At 35.0% G+C, this 18,918-nt stretch overlaps 1 protein-coding gene, 1 long non-coding RNA gene and 1 pseudogene across 3 annotated transcripts; 1 reads left to right on the top strand and 2 right to left on the bottom strand.

The window, feature by feature from the left end:
* Positions 1–413: 413 nt before the first annotated feature.
* On the bottom strand, positions 414–1,848 carry LOC106413055 (annotated as a pseudogene).
* Positions 1,849–2,006: 158 nt separating this feature from the next.
* On the bottom strand, positions 2,007–18,376 carry LOC106414867 (SUPPRESSOR OF ABI3-5-like). The gene is made up of 16 exons (XM_048764626.1): positions 18,179–18,376; positions 8,497–8,624; positions 8,245–8,285; positions 7,414–8,101; positions 7,252–7,323; positions 7,083–7,175; positions 6,909–6,988; positions 6,615–6,750; positions 5,856–5,940; positions 5,627–5,718; positions 5,469–5,537; positions 4,747–4,926; positions 4,008–4,182; positions 2,802–3,632; positions 2,525–2,703; positions 2,007–2,429 (listed from the first exon to the last, which is right to left on the bottom strand). Exons 2-16 carry the CDS (start codon positions 8,542–8,544, stop codon positions 2,241–2,243), a joined length of 2,958 nt encoding a protein of 985 aa, XP_048620583.1. The 5' UTR covers positions 8,545–8,624; positions 18,179–18,376; the 3' UTR covers positions 2,007–2,240.
* Positions 13,621–15,709, top strand: LOC106360664. 2 transcript variants are annotated; one of them, XR_001272797.3, is made up of 6 exons: positions 13,621–13,876; positions 13,968–14,083; positions 14,239–14,592; positions 14,779–14,897; positions 14,991–15,076; positions 15,168–15,709. It is a non-coding gene; the product is annotated as an uncharacterized LOC106360664 (long non-coding RNA). The 2 variants fall into 2 exon arrangements; XR_002653764.2 differs by having other exon boundaries at positions 13,968–14,592.
* Positions 18,377–18,918: the final 542 nt, after the last annotated feature.

Below are 18,918 nucleotides of genomic sequence, written 5' to 3'. Positions count from 1 at the left end.
AAATTTACTTTGAACAATTTTTTTTTGATAAAAGCTCTGAACAAACATTGACAACTTATTTTTTAAAAAAAATTATAAATTACTGAAACAACTAATCCCACAATGAAAATTTTGTTATCACTAATTTAAAGTTTTTGTTATAAAAGAAACAAATGATCAAAAAATAATATGAAATTAATATTAAAAATATACTATATATGTTAATACATTTAAAGTTAATTATATATCCTATCAAATAGAAAAAAAATATTGTTTGGATTAATAAAATTGAGTTATATGTTCGCACCGTTTAATTATATATGTAATAGTTACTTATTTTTAATTGTTTAATATATATTTATTATTTTATAATATGTAAAAAAATATAATACATAAAATAATTTATATATATAAAGTTCATCCCGATCTAGTTGTTATTGTTTTACCAGATTACATTTTTGACTACACTGCAACATATTTACGTAAAATAGTACTATTTTTTTGTACAATTTTGTAGTAAGTCTAAACAAAAATGTTAATGAAGTTAAGATGCTTGGGGAATAGTCAATGAAGCATTCAAGACAGTCTCTGCCATCCCACGAGCATTTGAAAACAAATGACCAGCGCGTGGAACCTCATGATACTTTATCCAACTAAGTTTCTGAACTATATGATCCTTTGTAGCTGTACCGGGACGAGCCGACATCATCCCTTGCCACAAATGCACTGATCCATTCACCTTTCGGGAACGGATTCCCGATCTTCACATGGTCAAAACCCCATTTCCCAAACCCGACAATCATGTCGCGGTCTAACGATTCATGTGTCCCCTGTTGCGTTGTTTGGTTCTTGTAAGCCACCACCCTTGCAGCGAGTTTGGGCAGTAAAGACATCTTGAGGAGAGTATATCGTCGAACTTGATTGCATCACAGCTGATGTTTGGAATAGCTTTTGATTGTTCCACCAATAGAGAAGCCATGGCGTGTTGTGAGTAAGGAGTATCGCAAACCTTTCGGTTTTAGATTGCTTGTTCCATAGTTCCCAAGTCAAACTATCAGGGAAACTGGGCCACCATGAGTTGGTTACAGGAAATAGCAGTGTGGCTCCAGCGAGTCTGTGGGGGGATGTATTTGAGAACACCTCGAACGGCTTGGCCTCCCATTGAGTATCCAACCACGTAAAACTTGGAACCAAGCTGTAATTGGTCAGCGAGACATGAGCTAAAGTCTTTTCATTGCGACTGGACCAGGTCGATCGTACGATATTACATAGATGCTGTTTTCCTCAAGAAACCCCTGACCAAAAAAACAACGCAATTACTCTAGGTAGGGCTCAAATGTATTCAAATGTGAATCTATGCATTAGCGTTTATAACAAGAATTTTAACGTTTGAACAATATCAGCTCAGCTCAGCATAAACGTAAGCTTCAAAAGATTCTAAAAGATGTAATTGGTGTTTACAATTAACAAAGTAGTTTTGATTTAAGACGAAAAAGATTGTTGGTTTAGTAAGAGAGGAGAGATTCAAATCATTACAGGCACCTGAATGTGGCGAATGCATGGATAAAGATGATCTTGAGGGTGGCGTTTTGTCTACTAACTCCATGTTCTTGGTAAGCTAAATAACTGCCATTGCTGAGCCGTATCCTCGGTGCAGTAATAGGCGGGCCACCGGGCGTACCGCATCTCTTAGAAGGTGGAGGTACTGTAAAGGAAACAAATAGCCCATGCCCCTAATGCAATCAACACTATTACAACGGCTCCTACTAACCCTGTCAAAGTTCTCAAAATCAAGAATAAGTTCACACATCCTTGGTCTCTTTGCAAACTTGCTCCTTTTCAACTAATCAGAAACTCACATTTCTTCATGCTGATAAACCTTTGATAGAAGTGGCTAGCTTATTTGGAGTAATACCAACTCATAATCTAATAAATTTGCTATAGCTTTAAAAGAGTTGATGTTTGATACATATATATACAGAGCTTGTAAAACTTGAATCGGTTCAGTCTCATGTATTGAGCAAATATAACAACGTAAATCACGGTCGATTAAACTTTTCTTGTGATAAGTTCATCCAGTAATAGGCGGTAGCACCAACTAAACCACCACAACAATCGTTCCGACAACCGTTTTAACCACTTAAGTTCAATAGTGACAAGAGAGCAAAACTAAAATCACTTTTCAGTTTAAACACAACCACCAACGCACAAAAACTCCAACTCCAGTTTACACACACGAAGCCTCTCACAAGTCTCAACAGTCAAATATTGTCAGACATTTCACGAAACCTCGCAAGAGCTTTCTTATGGAGAACAGTTCTGTAGGTATCACCAGGCTGAGCCTCAAACTCAGGATCAAGTTTCTTCTGTTGACTCCCAAGTCCTGCTCTCCTATCAACGCCTTGCGCTTGCACTGGTTCTTTCATTCCACTCCCGTCTCTCCCTAAACCCTGCACTTAACCAAACAAACAAACCATCACCACTCTTTTCTTCTTCTAACATCACCCTATCACGTTAGATTAATCATTTTTTTTCAAAATTTTACCGATCCTTCTTGCCAACCCATGTTCCTCAACATTCTGTTTCCCACGTTACTTTCGTCTATTGCTTTCTCTTCTGTGATTACATCGTAATCACTGACTTCGGTCGTGGTAGTTCCACGTACGCCCACACCAGGAGGAAAGGGTGTTGGATCTGATGCACCTTTTCTCATAATATCTTCACCTTCATTCAAACACCATTTTTCACATTATGTTATTATAATATAACTCCTCATTACCAGTTTTTATATATGTGAAAAGAGAGAAGTCAAGGACGCTTACTTGAATCCATAAGATCATTTTCAATCGGAGCTGATGAACCGTATAAGTTTCTTCTTTCCGCAGCACGGTCCCTGTATGATGTCTGAGGCTGTTCTCTATGAGTAGGAGCTGCGGTCGGCTTTTCAGAGAACCTTCTTCTCCCACTCCCATAAGCCGAAACCGGAACAGAAGGGGAAGGAGCAGAAGGCAAAACCGGAGGCACTTGTACATTAGCTGAGGAAGAAGCTCCTCCGAAAGAACCTCTCATCACCCCCATCAAAGGTGCTCCTGCTTTACTGCTACTCGAGCTTTCTGTAATGGGAGTTGTTGAGGGTGTAGCAGCTCCATGACTGGAGGTAGATCTCTCCTTTGCAATCACTGTATCAGATGTCAGCTTGCCCTTGGATTGTACACTGGAGAAAGACGACCTTGCTTCAGCCGAAACGGTAGGTGGTGGATTTTCACCACCAATTGAGGGACGTTGTGTTTGTGTTTCACTGGTCCGCTGCTTCCACATTGTTAAAACATTACTCATTTTTTTCTTGCTAGCCAGTATGCTACTCTTTGATGCAAGTTTTATTTCCTTCACTCTTTCTTTTTCTCTCTTTTCCGATGCAATTGCTGCTGCTGCCGCCGCTTGAACCGCATCTGGTAAGGAGATAGCCTTTTCTACGGTGGGGGTAGCAGCTGCAGAGATAATAACCTTTTGTTGACTGGACTTTTCCGTCTTGGCAGACTCTGGTTGTTTTTCAGTTGATTTACTATCATTGTTCTGATCAGGACAAGGAACATATTGTTGCGTTTGAGGGTCATACGAGTACCAAATCCCACTATTGCTGTCGTAATAAAGACCTGCATATTTAGAAGCATATGATTAATATTAGTATACGACCCTCTTAATAGACCACACACACACCAAGTCTAGATGACTATTGATTACCAAAAACCAGTAATAGCTCTCTATCAGATGCGATTTTTCAAGGCACATAGATAAGAAGGCCTAACTCAGCAATATTTAAAGTCTACTTAGTGACATAAATTGTGTATCTCCAAGTTACTGTTTTAATGCATTCAGAATCTCAGAGCTACAGGATATCCTGTAAACTTGTGTTACACAATAGCCAAAAATAGCAATACTCTGTTATTTCAGGTGAATACTAATTTGTAAGGAAACTATCTTGCAAAAGAATACACTTAACAGATAGAGAGATATAAGCAAATGAAAACCTGAATTTCCATCGTAGTAATATCCAGAAGCAGCATCATAGTAATAACCAGATGATTCATCCCACACGTAGCCAGATTGTGGAGCAGAAGCCACTTCCCCAATGCTCTGGGTCTGCCCTCCAGTTTGTTTCTCATCATGATTATATTCCTTTGGAGCCCATCCCGCACCGTCATACTAATAACGAAAATGAGGAAAACCGTTCACAGAGAGCACAAGAATTAAATGAAACTCAGCCCCATTAGAAATATATTTACGTCCAAACAATGTATTAACATTCAGATAGAACTTTTGTTTTTCCTTTGGTTAATAAAACATGATTGCATCTTCTAGTAACTTGATTGACAAACTCCAGTGAAAACTACAAGGACGAAATACCTAAGGATGTTTCAGCACACTGGCACAAGCTAAGAATAATTATGTCAATACACAGAACTGACTTTCTACGTTCAAAATCTATGACCAACGAACTATAAGTACCACAATAAGAATCTCTAGAGACGTATAAGCTAACTGACACACATAAACAAGAGAGGCGTATGGAAGAGCAGTGTACCCAACGTTAATGATGAACCATTTATTATTCAACAATTGTATGGCTCAACGTGTGACACAGATAAACTAGTATGGCTTTGTTTCATTACATAACCATTATGTTAGAGGATCAAATTTCACTAAGGCTCAATGAGTGACCAACAAATACAAACGAGGGAACCTGGTATGAAAACAATCTGTAAGTACCTGTTGAGAAAATGCTGCTGCTTCAATTGCGGCAGCAGCGAGGTTGCTGGCGTGAGATGATGCTGGCATACCAGTTCCAGAACCATGAACGCTCTTTGCATATGCGACTCTCAGGATTTTACCATTCTTGTCAAGAATTGTACCGTTTGTTGCTTCAAGTGCCTTGGTAGCATCCTCAACCTACACGAATATAATCATTTTTTTTGTTTCAAGTTCATAGGTAAATTAAAAACTAGTCAAATACCTACATAAACGGGAGAAAACGGATATTTGAATATATGAAAGCAGTTATGCTTCAAAATCTGGTCACCTTTATGATATTAAACCGGGGCGAGAATTTGCGACCACAAAAATAATCTACTACAATAATCTATTATTTAAGTGGTTGTAGATTATAAAAAAAAGAACGACAAAAGAAAACTATGTGCCTATCTCCAAACGTTGCAAAGACTACCCACAGAACTAGCAGATTATGATTACTATAGAGTCTTCCTGACACAGACGAGAAAAAAAAAATCTCTTCAAACTCACAAACAAAAACAGGTGCTACTAATCTAGACTGGGTTGCTATTTCCTATACCACCTAATAATTCAATGATCAAAAGGTACACTTGCAATTGACTTCATCAGGAAGTGGAAAGGAAAGAAGAAGAAGATAGAATTTGAGGAGTGCAACACCGGAGCTAGTAAATGCAACAACCAATTTAGCTTTGAGACCTTACCGAAAAGAAATGCACAAATGCAAATCCTCGTGAAACATGCGTGAATTTGTCTCTGACAAGACGAAGATCCTACAAAACAATAAAAAGAGAAACACCAGGTCAACTGACGTAAAAGTGCATATCTTATTCAACATGAATCCGAAGTGTTTTTTGTCTACCTTGATAGGAGCATGTTTGGAAAACTCATACCGAATCATTTCCTCGTCAGCATCTTCATCCAACCCGCGTACAACTAAGACATGAGTTGGACCTGAAAAGTAAATTAAGAGCATTGTCTCTTAGGCATAAGTGGCATGTACAAAAATGCAACAACTATAGCCTTCAACACTTTCGACTGTTTTCTGACCCAACAAGGAAAACATCTTAACGAAAATGTTGATCACAAACCTGATTCAGAACTTCGTCTTCCCGCTGTTGAGTTGGATAAACCTACTTCAGCTGAAGGAGAATCATCGGTCTTTGGTTCATTACACTGCGTAAAAGAAAGAGATCATAGAGATTTACATAATGCCAATAAATCGTTTCTGCCATATTATGACAGCACCTCAGCTTTTTTAGTGTTCTAACAATAGTCAAGAGAGGCTACAGGCTGCTGCACAACAAATAAGGGATACATAACACAATTTACCACCACAACACCGAACAATTAATGAACACTTTGAGTTCAAACAATAGAACGAAAAATGCAACAGAATCCATTAGTAAATACCAATTCAAGAGTTGGATTGTTACATACGTTCTCTTTTGAATTATGATGTATGAAAGTTTTATTACTGCTAACCAAACTAAATGCAAACAAATATATTAACAGCAGAGGTATGCATATCAACGTGTCTACGTAAAGATAACGTGTTCAAATACCATTATTACTGACATATGTATGTCACCCTAGTCCCAAACATTAAGTGCCAATCGAGAATACATGTTTGTCACCAAAAGCAACTGAAAACAATTTTCGGGGCACAAAACAGATTATCCTGAGAGTTTTATCAGTTCTATATATTGTCATCACTAACTCGTGACAACCACAAGGAGCAGTTCTATTCCTAAATGAAATATATTTAACTTCATCTGCAGTTTCAGATGGGTTTACACTCTAGCACTCACTATGAAATATACATAACTTTTTTCCCAACATGCACCAACCTGAAAGCAAGAGGTTCGCCGCGCAAAATTGATACAGCCACAGATTATACATATCCAATCTGAAGGAACTATATTGCCACCATAACCGCGCCTAGAAGCATTTTCCTGCCTACGGGGCACACCAGCCCTCGGTGTGCTGCTCAACACACAACAATTCAGTCAAAGAATGCTATACAACTAACTGAAAGTATGATATTAAAAGATCAAGAAACTTTTATTTGCATATTATGAACCAGTGGTCCGCCACAAATTTCAGATATATATCGAAATCGAAGTCAAATAATAATAAAAGACCTGTAACGAAAAATCAGCTTCCTTCCATCCACAATTATACCATCATGCTCAATTCTATTCATCATGGTGCGTGCGGCATCCTGCACAAAAAAATATACATAATTGTACTCACTGGGTTAAATAGAACACAAGAAAGGGCCACAAGGAGCTAACAGCATAGCTTAAAGTTATTACCACCGTGGGGAAATCAATAAATGCAAATCCACGAGAAATTCCAGAATTTTGCTCCCGAATAACACGGACATGATGCAGAGGACCCCATTCAGCCTAGTCATGCAGAAGGGAACAATGAACTCATGCAAGAAAATGGATATACGAATTAGTAAAATGAACAAGAGATTACCAGAAGCTGGTACAGATCTTCTTCCGTTGATTTCGTTGAGAGACCCTTCACAACAACAGTGGCGGATGGGGTCTAGCAAAAACCATAAAAATATAGGAAAGGATTTTTAAAATGCCAATGCAACAAAATAGCGTAAACCAGGGATGGGAGGATAATATATACAGCAGAAAAATGATCCTGGTCATGTCTATCTTCATATTCTCTTCGCCTCTCACTTCCATGCCAGTGATCTCCCTCGTAGTTGTCCTCCCGGTAACTTCGCCCATGGCTCCGACCTCTAGGAGATCTTGATCTTGATCTAGAGAACCCATCACGTCCAGCAGATCCAGAGCGAGATTTCTCATATCTCCTCTGTGGACTCACATCTCTTTCACGGCTGAAAGATCTATTGTCCCCTTCTCTATCACGTGAACCCCACTCTCTATCACGTGAGTTCCGTTCTCTATCCTGCGAGTCCCCACTCTTCCTATTGCCATCTCTCACACTGCCCCTTTCATAATCGGAATCATAACTCCGGCGAGCATAATCATAATCTTTTCCACGGCTATCATCTCTGTTATGATGGTAGTTTCTAGATCTATTGGAAGAGTAGTCATCACGGCCATCATATCGTGAAGACCTTTCGTGTCCTTGATCACGGTAGTATCCATTACGACTCCCAACTTCAGCGTCATGATAATAATCAGCATCATAGTTTGTATCGGTGGAAGGCTTTTCTTGCCTACCAAGTTCACGAGGATAAGTTTCCTCAGAGTTTCTCCTTCTAGACTGAGGCAAAGGACCCATATCATGTCCAGGTGGATGATTGTAGACATCATCCCGATATCCCCTATCATATGATACGCCAAACCTGTAAGAAAAAATTTAGAATAAAATGCAGGCAAACCAAGTATAGTAGACGAAATGCAAACTAGTGAACATTAATACGAGTGGTTGATTCACCCATGAGAAGTAAAAACTAGATCAAATATAGTCAAATAGAGTAGCACTCACCGGGTGTTTGGATCATGCTCAGGACCATAACCCTCCGGAGCCTGTGAATTGAAGAGAATAAGCAATGTCAGCAACAAACATCATGACTGATACAACGTTAGCCAAATCCAATCCACATCCTCAATTTCCACTGTCTCTCTCAGTCCTCGGATGAGGGAGGGGCCCGTAAAATTGACAAACACAACATCCCTATAAAAATTCTCGTTTATCATCCCATATAGTATGTAGTAAGGTTGAGAAAACCACAATTACACTGGTATTATCCCAATCTTGCTGCCGACCAAATCGACCAGGATCCATTTCCAGCCAAGTGCACTACGCAAAAAACCTTTGATGGTGGGAGGGAAGAATATGTTTCAAAGCTTATTCAAAGCCCTTTCCTGAAACACACGCATCAAACAAACATGTATCCATCCGTTAATGCCGTATATCTTATTATATAAAGAGACTAGGGTCGGCCCGCCCTACGGGCGGGATATATTTTATTTGTGATCTAGGTTATTATTTTTTTGTATGATTTTGTAGTTTGTGTTTTAGGTCTGCATTTTCAAAAGTTATAGGTAAAGAGAGATTATATGTGATAAGATATATTTTGTTTGTTTATAATAGTTGTTTTTATATTAAAAAGTTGTGTCGTTGATATGATGTGAGGACTTCAAATGGTCTTCGTATTGTTTCTTTTTACAAAAATTTGATCCCATATTTGATACGTTATTTGTGGCTCGTAAAATTTGGGTTCGAAGGATTGGGTTCCAGTAGTTTTTTATGTATTTTATAAAAGTATTTACTTTTTATGCTGAAATCATAGTCTTTTGACATGATATTGGAGTGGAAGTGATGATTATTTGAAGTTGCATTTCTTACTAAAAGTAAAATGTCATATTAAATGAAAAGAAGGTAGTAATGCAAAGCTGATTAAAGTAAAAAACATTGAAACTGAAAATGTGAAAACTGAGTAGTGGTCGATGCGTGTAGCACCGTAAAACCAACTCAATTTTTTTTCCATTTGCTAATAGTAATAAGAATCACTGTATCGATTTTCTAGATTATTGAGATGCCACTTTCTTGGTGGCATTGTAAAGATCACATTAGTTCCATAACACTTCTTTTTCAATATAGAGATGTCGCATAAGGAAGGTTTGATCTATCTCAGCATTTGTCAGCTCCATATATGTGGGTTAGCTGTTCATGGTGATCCACAAATTTCATGCATTCTTCATGTTCTCATGTGCTTAGCAAAATTATGGCATAGAGATAGTTACCTTTATCACAGTTTTTGTTTGCCAATGTACAAAAATGTTTAAGCCTTGTTGCGGTTTTGATTCAGTGTTAAAATTGTTTGTTTTTTTTCCTATAATATTAATTCTTGTATAGATTAAGTAAATATTTTCTTACTTAATCTCATACACTGACTTTTATAGTCATTCATCTGAACTGAACGGTTTTGGGAGATTTTAAATTCTCGATGTTACAATTATAATAAAAAGCAAAGAAAAACACACTGGTTTAATACTTAATCGTATGTTAAAGAGAATCTCCGTCCTTTATAGAAGTTATAAAAAACTATATACGAATTTACATTAAATTTATGAAACATTTTAAAAACATTGTAGATTAAAAATAATATTATAAACAAATAAATAATGAATAGAATTATGAGATCGTATTGTTATTTGTAATAATCATTTTTTGTTTAAATTAAAGTGACACTAATCTTCAGTACTCTCTATTTTTCAGAGTAAAGAATTTATACAGAGTCAGTGACAATACTGTATATGATCCTTTACAATGACATGGTTAAAATATGTTAGTGAAGCTTAGGTGACAATACAAATTGGATGAGAAAACAATATCTGCAATTACTGCGAGAATACATTACCTAAGTAACCCAACTACCCCAATTGCATTGTCATCATTACATCTTGAACATGTAAAAGATTATGTAGTTTATATATATAAATATATTAGAATGTTGATCAAATTAGTATGTGCATACTAAGGAAAATAGTGGAGAGGGATCATACTTGAAAAGTTTGTGAACTTTCAAAAATAACCTTGTAGGTGAACTTTTTGAGAATGAATCATAATCCTGTGAGAGGACATCATTTTCGGGAGAACTTCTCCAAGTTTCTTAAAAAATAATAAAATAAATAAATAATTAAAATTTGATATGGTAAAATCTGTATTGTGAACACGTGTAGATCAGTCTCCCAAACAGCCTTCATAATAGTTGAACATAGGTGCAAAAATTAGGCTTTTTAACAAAGAAATAATAATAATTAAGCTTTAAGCAGCTCTTTTTCTTTAATTTTTTGTATGTTGTTTACCCAAACCTTTATAATGTAGTGGCAAAGTTTTGTAATAAGTAGTAGAATTATTGTAACGGAAAAAGAAAAAAGCAAACCAATCAAGTCTTGGATCATGGAAAAAAAAGTCTAGGATCATGGATTTTGATTGCTTGATTTTAATTTAAGATTTTCACAGTTTGAGTTGTATTTTGTTCTTTCTGTCTCTGCAACTCAATCACATGTTTTGGTGATACATCTTTTACATTATGTCTGCCCCTACGCTGTGCATTTTATAATGTAATTATATTACAAAAAATAAATTCTATATTGCAGGATTTGAAATAATTATAACTTAAAATTTGTTTTCTAAATTATATTCTCTTTTCCTTTTGATCATAGGTTTTTCATTATCTGGTTATTAGAGAATCTGTATGATTCATTTTACATCATCAGGACGGACAACTTGTTATCCAACAGTGATGATGATGGACGACATAGTTATCTTAGTCATTGAGGATCACGTCACGTAACTTTTGCTTCCATGCGATCCATTTATATGGTCTTATACTCTGCACTCTATACAATTTAACATGAGGGACATGAGCTATCAGATTTGACATATGAGTTCAACTTCTATCAGATTTTAGAAAAATACACATATTCCAAAAACATAAAATACATGAAATACAACCCTGGCATTGAGACATTCATATTTACCCTCTAACTCCAGCTCTTCCACATTCCCTAGAAATTCAAGTAAAGAAGACAATCGATTGAATCTACACATCATCACTTTGGAAATAAATACAAATGCACAATGGTGTAAAAATATTAGAAGAATTGGAAGAAGACTTTCTGTTCTCGGACGACCAAGTCTCAAATCACATAAGAGGTGATAGACTAATAAATATACAGACTAACAGTAAAAACTGAAAAATGACCATATACGAACTCAAATCAGTAAGAAGCTAAAAGTTAACACAATCACCAGAATCTAAGTCATCATAAATTGCAAAATAATGAAACCTCCACTTGTGTGCTTTCTTTTAGGTTGCTTAGACAGATTTTGTCAAGATCCCAAAAACTGAGTCAAGCAACCTTTTGGGGCTGACGAAGAATAAAACTCATGATCAGCCTCTTATACCATTCCTAAGAGAACATGGTGGCTTAAGTAAATAATAGTGAAAATAATAAATAAATAATCTGAATAAACAACAGAGAGAAAGAAACTTAACTCGCTAATAGAGCAGTGCGATGGAAGAGATTGGTGAGGATGAGACATGTGTACTCCCTCTTCGTAACAGACAACATAATGTCACCAAAAGATTTTAAGTTTTTTTTAATACAAATATGTGATCTCTATAATATCTAATAGATTCACTTACATTTAGATTTACGTGTTTGTCAGTGTAAAGGTGACCTGAAGTTGGCGTGCAATATATTGTCCGTCAGCTCTTGTATCCGATTAACTGAAAAACAAAATGAAGTGGTTATAATATATGCAATGTGTGAGATAATAATGGTTATAGTCGCTGGGAACACATACTCTTGGCACCAATCACCACATGAGAACTTCTTGCCATTACCATCGATGTATCCATTCTTAACCCTCATCTCCCTCCTATTACAATAATAATCACATGTTAAATCAAAATCTATTTAGTTTAAACAATTTTGCATCTTATGTGAGCAATGAATATAGCTATTCAATGATGGTCGATTTAGCTTTGCATTTGCTACCCACAATATTTATCTATGGACTGAAACACAGATTGATCATCAAAACTTGTGAACATCATTACTTGATTAGTTTCTTTTCTTTTTTGAACCTGGCATCACTCTCTTATAAAACTTATTTGAACATGAGGAGATTGTGGTGTCAATTAAAATAAAAATACAAAAGCGAATAACCAAAGAAAAAGAAGTACCTATCTCTTCTCCGGTGATGTTGTATGAGTAAACTCTAGGAAATGGGAATGGTTTGCAAGTGCTTTCATTTGAGAACTAAAATTTTTCCTTTTCTGTAGATATTGTTGGCCTCCTATAGTCAACAAAAAAAGGACTGCAAGCAAGATTAATTTGATGGATGGAGGATGAAATCTATTAGAAGCATACGATGTCAAATCTGTCTCAGAATCGAGCTTGAAAGAAACATGAAGAATGATCGAACCTGGATATGTTTAGGAACAGGAAATCCGCTAAAACATGAAGAATCGCTGCAGAAGACATTTTCCAAAAGGTGTTACGTACACAACTTTTTTTTTTTTGTTGGCAATGAACAAATCTGATGAAACGACCTTCTGTTTTCCACTCCCACATGGAGAAAGTCAAGGAAAAAGTGAACTAATGCAAAAACACCTTCCAAGCTTTTGAATCTCTTGTTTTGGTAGATCCAAGCATCTCGTGTAGCAGCCCTGAAACGTCATTAGACTAACCACATCATAACTACAACCAAAAAGAGAGAGAGAGAGAGAGATTACGACCGCAGCTGATCTGACGAAAGAAATTATAATCTCACCCGTCACGGGCATAAGATGTGTTCAAGGAGAGGAATCTAACATATATTTATACTGAACTACACCGCCTCTCAGATCGTGGAGAACGAATCAATTAGAATAAAGACGAAGACATAAATCAGAGCGTTTCAGGTCGTGGAAAGAAGCTTAAACGTCAGTGCCTCGCCACCGCACGGAGGGGAGCGACGGTCCTGGTTTCTTTGCCTCAGACGTTCTAGGGTTAGAGGTGACATCAATCTATACGGGCCAGATCTATTTCCCATTACAAAACCCAATCGCACAACAGCAGACGAAGCCCATGATACAATCGTGTTAGTGATACGGTGTGTTTAGAATAATTGACACGTGTCAACTCCTGGAGAAACGACTTTCTGACCTGGCGCTGATGTGGCATCACAGGAGGGACACCAACAATTTTATATATATATAGATGTTTGTCTCTCTCACGTTCGTCCACGTCACCCTCCACGTATGAAAATAGAGCATCCTCCAGCCAACACGTGTCCATGCGAAAGAAACGCTCCGTTTCATTTATTTGTGTATGCAATACATGTGGGCTTTAGTGTGTATTTGGGCTTAATGAATCCAATCCGGATAAAGAAACTCCAACTTTTATGGAAACGCGTCGTTTCTGATTTAGGGTAACACGTTCTTCATTTCCCCCATTCGAGAGCTAATCTCAACCTAAGGTTTCTCTGGTGCTGTTTCATCTTCTTCATAACAATCCTAGAAACTATCAGTTACAAATTCATCCTCTTAAATCCACCACCCACGATCTACCTTGAATGAGATCTTCACGTAAGGCTGTGGAATTACAACTATAAAAAGGTAACTTTTCCTACTATGAGAACCATCTCCTCATTCCATTTGTTTAAATTTATTTTCTGTAAAATGGCTAAAGCAACAATTTTTTTTTTAGATTTGAAGACCGGATGAGTACGGCACAGTAGGAGGAGGAAAGCGGTAGCGACAGAGGAGAGGAGGATCAAGGCAATTAGGGACCAGCCGTGTCCGGTTTGAATCCAGTTGTTTATTGTAATTTTTCCGTCCTGTTCATCATTATTTTGAACACACAGGGTGATTAGATTCATATTTATCAGAATTATGCTTTTAGTATCATAGTTTTCCTTTTTACAATATGATTTGAATCTGTTGTTTATTATTTTATTATTTTTGGTAATCGGTTTCAGGCAACATTCATTCCAGTGTTCATGTCTTCCCACTTATAAGTGACTGGGTTCTATGTTTTACTTTGATTTCACTTGGTGTAATCAGAACTTTTGACTGTAGACTCTCTTCAATTGATGCGGTCCAGTGATGAACCCGGTTTGATGAGTTAACCGAACCGATTACACCCATTCCTGAAGAACACTTCGGGTTCCGTAATCACAGTGAACTGCTTTGCATAATCAACACCAATACCTTGACAAAGTCTTATTTTGTTTCTTGATGAGCTACTGCTCAAAATCTTGAATCTTTTTTTTTTGTTTAGGTAAATGTATGAACTCCAAGAGTTTCTGAAACAAGCGTGAGGAGAACAGCAGGTAAAGCTTGCTCGACAAAGAAACCATATTTTCTTAAATCAAGTCTTTCTAAAAAAATTTTGGATAGTTTTGCTCAAATTCATCGTCAAAGAAGATAGTAAAGCTTATAACTTGCAATCTTCTTTTTTTTGAAACAGTTTCTTTCTTGATATAATCTTCTTAATGAGATTTATATACATTTGATAGTTTGAGGAAGGAATGGTAGTTTATTGGATTGTTGAAGATGGCTGTCAATGAAGGTATTAACTTAGCTATCAGACTTGGTGTGAAGTGATCCTTATGTTGTCTTCAATCTAGGGAAGCAAGTAAGTGTATCTCTTTGTGACTGTTTACTAACCTGCATCTATAGACTCTTTGTGGATCTTAAAAGCTATTGTCATAATTTGCTGATTGTTCAGAAACTTCAAACAGCAGTTGTGAATAGTAATTTGAACCCGTATGGAATCAAGAACTTATGATGTCTGTTCCTAAGAGCTATGGTCATGTAAAACTGGAAAGCCTATTAATCTAAGCACTTTTGCTATTGACAAAAGTTGTTATATATTATATCTTATGGGTTTCTCTGTTGATTGCAGCAAGTTGATATCCAGCCTCTGATACATTCTCTGCTGATGACAAAATGTGAGAAGCTCAACTTGATATCCAGCCTCTGCTGATGACATAAATTATGATACATTCTCTGCTGATGACATAATGGGAGAAACTCAACTTGATATCCAGCCTCTGATAACATCTGCAATGGCGTTTGAGGATCCATAGATGTTTGGGGATATGCAGATTGGGAAATGGCTAAAGTTGCATGATAATCTGCCAATAGATGACAGCATCATTAACATTGTTGATGGGAAAGTGAAGCATGCATGAGGTTTAGATCAAGCTTCAAGATGTAGAGTCTGTAGAATTCGAGATGGAAATGGAATGGCTACCACTCGACCAATAATACTAATACCAGTAGGTTCCACTTTATAAACTTACACTTTTTGCAATACATACATTCCTTTTTTTTTTGTTGAAACATTTTTAGATCTCTCATTTCCTTACACAAAAATGTATGTTTGTAATATTTTGTTTCTTGGTGGCTATATCTTACAAAGTTACTGATAAGAACTTGCGAATATATTGATCAACAACACAAAAGAACTAAGAACCTAGGGATTGTGCAAGAGTCCCTAACTCTCCCAGATACATCCACCACAAGATGCATAATGATTCAGTTACAATCGATCAACTATATATAGTGATCTGACTCTCTAATACTTACAACTCTAACTGAATCTTTACTTTCTTCTACAGATGCCAGGTCACTCTTTATCTTCTTATTCTTATGCAAGTGCCATGTCAGCAGCTCCTCACGTATCAGTTACACACTTTTGTATACGGTTGACTTACACTCTAGAAATATATTTATCTAAATACTCATAATTAATATATGGTTTCATTGTATTTACCAAACTTAAAATAATGTTCTGTAACAGTGAATTTTATATTTACTTATTGGATTGTTTTAGTGATTCCAAACAAATAAAAATAAAATAAACTATCAATAATTTCAAAAGTATGTACAAAAAAGAAACAAATCAATGTTTTGAGGATTCAACCTAACTGAAATAATAAAAATTATATTCTATTTGTTATATATATATAAATTATACTCTCTTTGCTATATAAATTATACTGATATATGTTGTTGTATGTATTATTTATAGTTATTGTGTGTTGTCTTTGAGAAAGCACAAACGATTATCAGACATAACGTGTTGAAGAAGTCATAGGCTTTATCGGTTACATTTTTACTCATGGGTCTTCATGTCAAGACGTTGCAAAGAGCCTAAGCGTCGTATTAGAGTGTGATCATAATCAAGTTTTGTTTCCCTAAGAACCTTCGTGGGTGTCATCAAACAAATCCTTATTTGATAAACTGATAATCACCTTTTTGTATATATGATTAACTGATATGAACTTTTAATTCTCATGCCTATCATTAGTTAGGTATCTTCACTATTATTAAAATAGTTAAAATATGGAAAAACTTATTCGGTTATATTTACTACATAATACTAAACTAAACTAACTTTTGTAAGAAAATGTAAATGTTGATAAATTTCACGAAAATTCACATATACCAAAAACAAAATTATGGTGATGATTATTTAGTTAGTTTTTAGTTTTTGGCGTTTGGTTTTTAGTTTTTTGAATTTAGTTTTTAATTTTTGGTTTTTAATTTTACAGTAACTTTTGGTTTTTTTTTTTAAACCTGAATGGTTGTTTTAGACTTTGATTTTAGAGTTTGAAACAATTACTATTATCACTAAAATAAATAATTATATATTAAAATTTATTTTAAAATAAACAACAAAAGGAAACTTTTATAAAATAAAAACGAATAGCTACATGTATACCTACATAGATAACTAAATTAAACTTACAAAACAAACAAAATAAAAATTTAATTATATTTTATAAAATACGGTAAGAATGAATAAACTTTATTAAATTCCAGATTTAAAAAATAAATATTAATATCTGGAATTTTAAATTTTATATTAACAGACTAAACTATTTTTTTTAATGGTATAAATGCATAAAATTTATATAGTTATAACATACAAAGTAATAGCTAGATTCTAAATTTTATTTATAGTCTATCCAATTATTTATTTTAAATATTAGTTACAAGTAAATTATTTTAATAAATGTGAAATTACTGAACCAATAAATAAAAAATTAACTATTTATATATTATCAGCAAAAATATGCAGATTTGTTTATTTTGAATTTTAAAATAAATAAACAAGTTAATATATTAATACATATATATATATATATATATACACAAATATTTTAAGAAGAATAAAAAAATGCAAAACCCACGTATAATGTTGAAAAAACTATATAAAATAATCAATATTTTGAGTATTAAACCTAAGCACAACAATAAAAACTCAAATCTACTTCTTATATATAAGAAAAGTTGAGCAAATATTTAAGAAAACGTATACCATTTCAATAATGAAAATCATATCATGCTAATACAAACTTATAATCTCTAACAAAACTAATAAAAATATAAAAAAATAAAAAGGTTTAGTTAGACATATGTGAAGATGATGTGTGCTCATTATAAAAAAAATATAACAAAAAAAAGAGATAATAATAAAATTGTATAATGTGAGAAAATGTATTTGAAAACAAATAAAAAAACATAAAACAAGTTAGAAAAATAAACAAATATCCAACATTAAGTAAAATGAATGTAATATTTCTCATCACTTAAAATTTTCTAAAATATAAAAATCATTATTATACACATCAATTGCAAATGCAAATCTAAAACACAAACCACAAAATAATACATAAAATAAAAATCCAGATAACAAATAAAGTATATCCCGCCCGTAGGGCGGGCCGACCCTAGTAATAAAAATAAAAAAGCCTCAAAACAAAATAACAAATCTAGAGGATTCTTATCCACGAAACTAATTATTACAACATAAAGATTCACAAGGCCGTCAGAAACATGCATATCTCTATATACACTCTCGCTAAGCAGAAAAAAATGAATTGGCAGAGAAGAGAGAAGACAAACCTGAGAAATCAGAAACGCAGCGACGAGATAACCTCGAGGTCGTCAATCAAAAAAGCAATCGATCAATTCGAGCTCAGGACTTGGAAAATTAAACTTGAAAATCAGATTAGGTTTCGTCGTTGTTGAAGACGAGATGAAATTGGCGAAGTGTTTTATTTTTATTTTTATGCGAATCTCTTTTGAGTCAATTAAAAATAAATGTTATTTATATCGGTAATTAACACAAAGATGTTATCTGGCCCGATTACGCCTCCGGGTGCGGTTAGTTCGGTTTAGTCGGGTCGGCTACTTCGGTTTTCTTGTATTTTGATTTTTGGGAAGCGAAAAAGCTGTCGAACCGATAACCATATCCCGATCGGTTTAGTCCGGTTGGGTTTAAAACTGTGGGCCTCTATATAAAAAGCATGGATCTGATATGAGAAAAATACTCTGTAAATGGTTTATGGTCTTGCAAATCTTGCTTCTTTTTTTCTTTTTGTAAACTCAAATCTTGCTTGTTCTTGTCGTGAAATCACTATTTCTTCGATGCAATTAAATTTTTAAAATTTCTACGACATATGACTAATGAGTAATGACTATGATTGGTTGTAAGATCATGTGAATAACATTTGATCGGAGATTGGAGTTACAAGGACATGTAAACGAACCTGATCTATTTCAACAACATAAAGTTAGACTTGTTGTATCCATTGTACATGTGTGTAGGAATGGCATTCGGGATCCCAATCGAGGTTCGGTTT

Source organism: Brassica napus, chromosome C8, assembly GCF_020379485.1.
Source record: "Brassica napus cultivar Da-Ae chromosome C8, Da-Ae, whole genome shotgun sequence".
Classification (NCBI taxonomy): domain Eukaryota; kingdom Viridiplantae; phylum Streptophyta; class Magnoliopsida; order Brassicales; family Brassicaceae; genus Brassica; species Brassica napus.
Note: the sequence above shows the minus strand (reverse complement) of the source record. Positions and strands in the feature narration are given on the sequence as shown.

Coding starts and splice junctions, on each gene's coding strand:
- LOC106414867 (XM_048764626.1), bottom strand. CDS start 8,544: ATGGATCCTGGTCGATTTGGTCGGCAGCAAGATTGGGATAATACCAGT. Junction 6,989..7,082: donor TTATTGATTTCCCCACGGTG/GTAATAACTTTA, acceptor TTTTTTGTGCAG/GATGCCGCACGCACCATGAT. Junction 4,927..5,468: donor CATTTGTGCATTTCTTTTCG/GTAAGGTCTCAA, acceptor ATATTCGTGTAG/GTTGAGGATGCTACCAAGGC.